Source organism: Frankliniella occidentalis, unplaced genomic scaffold, assembly GCF_000697945.3.
Source record: "Frankliniella occidentalis isolate FOCC.00 unplaced genomic scaffold, Focc_3.1 Scaffold5766, whole genome shotgun sequence".
In the NCBI taxonomy this organism is placed as follows: domain Eukaryota; kingdom Metazoa; phylum Arthropoda; class Insecta; order Thysanoptera; family Thripidae; genus Frankliniella; species Frankliniella occidentalis.
In genome coordinates this window covers 1-3,878 of record NW_026272803.1, presented here as the reverse complement: position 1 = coordinate 3,878, position 3,878 = coordinate 1, and the positions used below count along the sequence as shown (strand labels likewise).

At 66.1% G+C, this 3,878-nt stretch overlaps 1 protein-coding gene across 1 annotated transcript; it reads right to left on the bottom strand.

Annotated features, from left to right (window-relative positions):
• Nucleotides 1–6: 6 nt before the first annotated feature.
• On the bottom strand, nt 7–3,826 carry LOC113217846 (toll-like receptor 4). The gene is made up of 7 exons (XM_052277111.1): nt 3,479–3,826; nt 2,517–3,373; nt 2,054–2,432; nt 1,806–1,980; nt 1,347–1,723; nt 955–1,266; nt 7–881 (listed from the first exon to the last, which is right to left on the bottom strand). The coding sequence occupies exons 1-7, from the start codon at nt 3,686–3,688 to the stop codon at nt 459–461; spliced, it is 2,733 nt and encodes a 910-aa protein (XP_052133071.1). The 5' UTR covers nt 3,689–3,826; the 3' UTR covers nt 7–458.
• Nucleotides 3,827–3,878: the final 52 nt, after the last annotated feature.

The window sequence follows — 3,878 nt, the reverse complement described above, 5'->3', positions numbered from 1 at the left end:
TATGAGTATATTTAAATTAAATGCTGTAATCCATAGTCCAAACTGTTATTTTCTTGTCCCAAATATTTATCCATTCCAGAGTGCATCAGGTAACATGCTTCGCTCTGTTCTACACTAACGTATGTTTTGCCTGGGCTTGGCCGTGAGAGCAGCATGATTGCAGGACTAATTAGCACCTGGGGCCACGCGCCGCCGCCTCTTCACTGCCAGACTAACAGGAAAAACCGCGCTCGCTGACTCTTCATCACCCGAAAAACAACTAAATTTTCAGCACTAATTGAGGATCACTCACTTTTCATGCCAAAAATGGCACTGTGATTTTGGGCCGTCTGTAGAGAAAGGGCATGGAACACGTTTTCATGGGGAAGTCCCAGAGCAGAGAGAGGAGTATGGCACAGGTGGGTAGACCCCCCAGAAGACGTACAGCTGAGTGTAAAGTCACCGCTCTTTGACGCGCCCTACTGCACGGGGAGCAGCCCCAGGGACCCCACTGGGGGCGCGAGCGCGGCGCGCAGCTTTCTCCAGAAGACGCGCTGGCGGTCCGCGGGCGCCGTATCGCACCACTCCAGGTAGATCCTGGTGTTGAGCAGGTAGCGCAGCGTCGGGGTGAGCAGCGCGTCCTGCACGGCGCCCAGCCTGACGACGAGCAAGGCGTCCTCGGCGAGCAGCCGCTGGTGGTGCGCGATGTGCGCCTCCCACGCGCACCAGTGCGAGCGCGCGAACGCGGGGCTCACGACCAGGACGACGCGCCGGCTCGAGGCCACGCTGCTGAGCACGGCCTCGGTGATGGCCGCGCCCACCGTGAAGTCCCGCTCGTACACGCACAGCCGGAAGTGGGGCGCCTCGTTCTCCAGGGTCGTCACCATCAAGTGCACGAAGGCCTGCGGGCGAGACACTGTCATACTGAACCTGCCCCCCGCTGCGCGAGCGGGCCCCCCTGGAGCACCAACTTACCTGGTCCTCGTTGCTGTAGGACACGAACGCGTCGTACTGGAAGTTGGCGTGTGCCGCCAGCTCCCGGGCGCTGTCCCGGCGGCGCCCCGCGATTGTGTCCAGGTAGTAGCGCAGGTGGTGGCGGAGGCGGTAGGTGACGGCCGCCGAGCCCAGCAGCAGCAGGAAGAGGAGCCCCAGCAGCAGCCCCACCCACCACAGCGGGGCGGCCGCGTCGACCGGCCCGCACGCCGAGTGCGCCGTCGCCCACTGCAGGAACTCGTCGATGGTGCGGTTCCACCAGCGGTCCGGCGACAGGCACTTGTATCGACCGAGCTGAGCATGGGGACCAGGTATACATGACCGGCTTGGCGTATCTGGGCTTGAAATAGTTTGACTGGCGGCAAACTGGTTACCTTCGACGTGAGGGTGACGACGCCAGTGTCGCTCGTGAGCAGGCGCGCGCTGGCCGGCTGGTACAGGTCGCAGCCGCAGTGGAAGGTGTTGTCGGCGAGGTCCAGGAGGTCCACGCCCTCGGCCTCCTGCAGCATGGCGGCCGTGAGGTACGTAAGGCGGTTGCCCGCGACGCGCACCTCGCGCAGGTGCTCGTTGTTGTCGAACAGAGCGCTGCGCCATGGGCCGATGCGGTTCCGCGACACGTCGAGGCGCTCGAGCGCGCGCAGGGGCCGGAAGGCGGAGGAGCCGTCCAGGGTGAGGAGGTTGTTGTCCTGCAGGTCGAGCTGCTGCAGCGAGGACAGGTGGCGGAACGCGTCCGGGGCCAGGCTGCGCATGCCTTTTCCACCCCGGAAATTTCCAAAATTATATTTGCGTTATGTGGGACTTCCCCACCTCCCCCTACGACAGCAGACACTTACTGCAGCCCGCCAGGAGCAGGACCCGCAGCCCGCCGAGCCCTTGGAACAGTTCGGCCCGCAGGCTGTGGTACAGCGGGAACGGGTTGCCGCTGAGGTCCAGGCGCTCCAGGCGTTCCATGGGCAGGAAGAGGCCGTCGTCCAGCCTGAAGAGGGACGAGTTCCGCAACGTCAGCACCTGCAGGCGCACACAAAGATGCCAGTGAATGGCGCTCGACCCTAGTGCACCGTAATAAGGTCACGCCGCTGACCTGCAAGCTGCCGAGCCCCGCGAACGTCACGTTGGTCAGCCTGAACACGCGGTTGTACGACAGGTCGAGCGAGCGCAGGCGGCTCATGTTGCGGAAGGCAGACGAGGCCAGGTTGAAGTAGGGGGCCGCGCTGGCGGTCATGTTGAGGACGAGCAGGCGGTCGGAGAGGAAGCCGGGCCACAGACCGGGCAGCCTGTTGCCGCCGAGGTCCAGCTGCTCCAGATCCGGGACCACGTCGGCAGACAGCCCGCCGGGGAGGCCCTCCGTCAGGTCGACGTGGCTCAGGTCCAAACGCTGCAGCCCGGGCATGCGAGGCAGGGTGCCGTTGTGGAGGCGCGCCACCTCGTTGCCGTGCAGCACCAGCTCCTTCACCTCTGACCTGCGGACAGACACGCGCCCTGTAAGGACACAGCAAGCGTTTGGGGGGCGGGGGCGCGGGCAGGGGCGGGGGCCGGCGGCGTACCTCGCGATGCTCTGCAGAAGCTGGTGGAAGGGCCCATCGGGCTGGTCCCATGGCCTAGTTTGACTGGTGGTAGGCGGCGTGGGGTCGTCGAGTATCTGCGACTGAGACTCCTCTGTGGCCTCCGTCGTGGCGGAGGTGCTTATCCAAGAAGGGGAGTCCTCGGTCGTAACCCCGCTCTGGGGGTCTGGGCCGGCCGTAAGGCCAAAGGTACCAGAAGTGTTGAAGGCGGACGTGGGCCGGAGCGCCGGCCGCAGGCGCAGGCTCAGCGCCATGGAGCCGAGGTCGAGCTTCTGCAGCGCCACGCCGAGTGCGCCGAGGTGGTCCAGGGCGGCGGCCAGCTGGCCGGCATCCAGGTGGTTGTCGTTGAGGTTCAGGTCGGCGAGGCGGTGCAGCGGCGCGAGCCCCTCGGGGTGCAGCGCGCCCAGGTCGCACTCGGCCAGGCTCAGCACCTCGAGGGAAGTCCCGGCCATCGGTCGGAAGTCCGGGGCCTCCACCGCGCGCAGCGCGTTGTCGTCCAGGTTGAGGACGACGAGGCTCGGCAGGGTGCGGACGGCGAGCGCGGGCGTCACGTCGCCGAGGCGGAGGAAGCCGTTGCGCATGAGGTAGAGCTCGCGCAGCGCCGTGAGCCCCTCCAGCGCGCCCGGCTCGAGGTGCCGGAGGCGCGGGAGGAAGGACAGGCTGAGGTTGAGCAGCAGCGACATGCCGCGGAACGCGCCGGGCTCCACGCGCACCATGGCGCGGCTGTTGTCCACGGCCAGCTCGGTGAGGTGCTGCAGCAGCCGCAGGTCGCCGACGGACAGCCGCGCGATGCTCGTGGCCCGCACCTGCAGCACGGCCTCCCCGAAGTACGTCCGCACCTGGAGCACAGCGCGGTAGGTCATATCGGTGCGTTCGGCCCGAAATCAAGCAGCTGAAAAACTAGACATTTTGCCATGACGACCTTTTCGTGCGGTGCGACTCACCGTCACGTTGCTGGGGAAGCGCGTGCAGCTGACGTGGTCGAAGCAGAGGACGTGCCCTTCCGGTGCGGCCTTCTTGCAGGAGCAGCCACTCAGCGGGTCGTGGACGATGGCCCAGCGGGCGTCCTCCACGCCCACGTTGGGGTCGCGGCCGCCGGCCACCGGCGCAGCGTGCTTGGCGGCGGCCAGCCCCAGTAGCAGCACCAGCCACATGATGTCCGGCCTCTGCCCCCCGCGACGGACATCGTCAGCCCCGCGGCGCACAGCGCGCTGTCGTCGCTCCGGGTCCGCTGCTCCGCCGTCGCCGACTCACCGCTCGGCCTGGAAGCTGATTAATCTGAGATTTTTACGTCCGCGTCAAATCTGAGATGAGCGAGGTGTTCTTGTTGTGTACCCCCCCCCC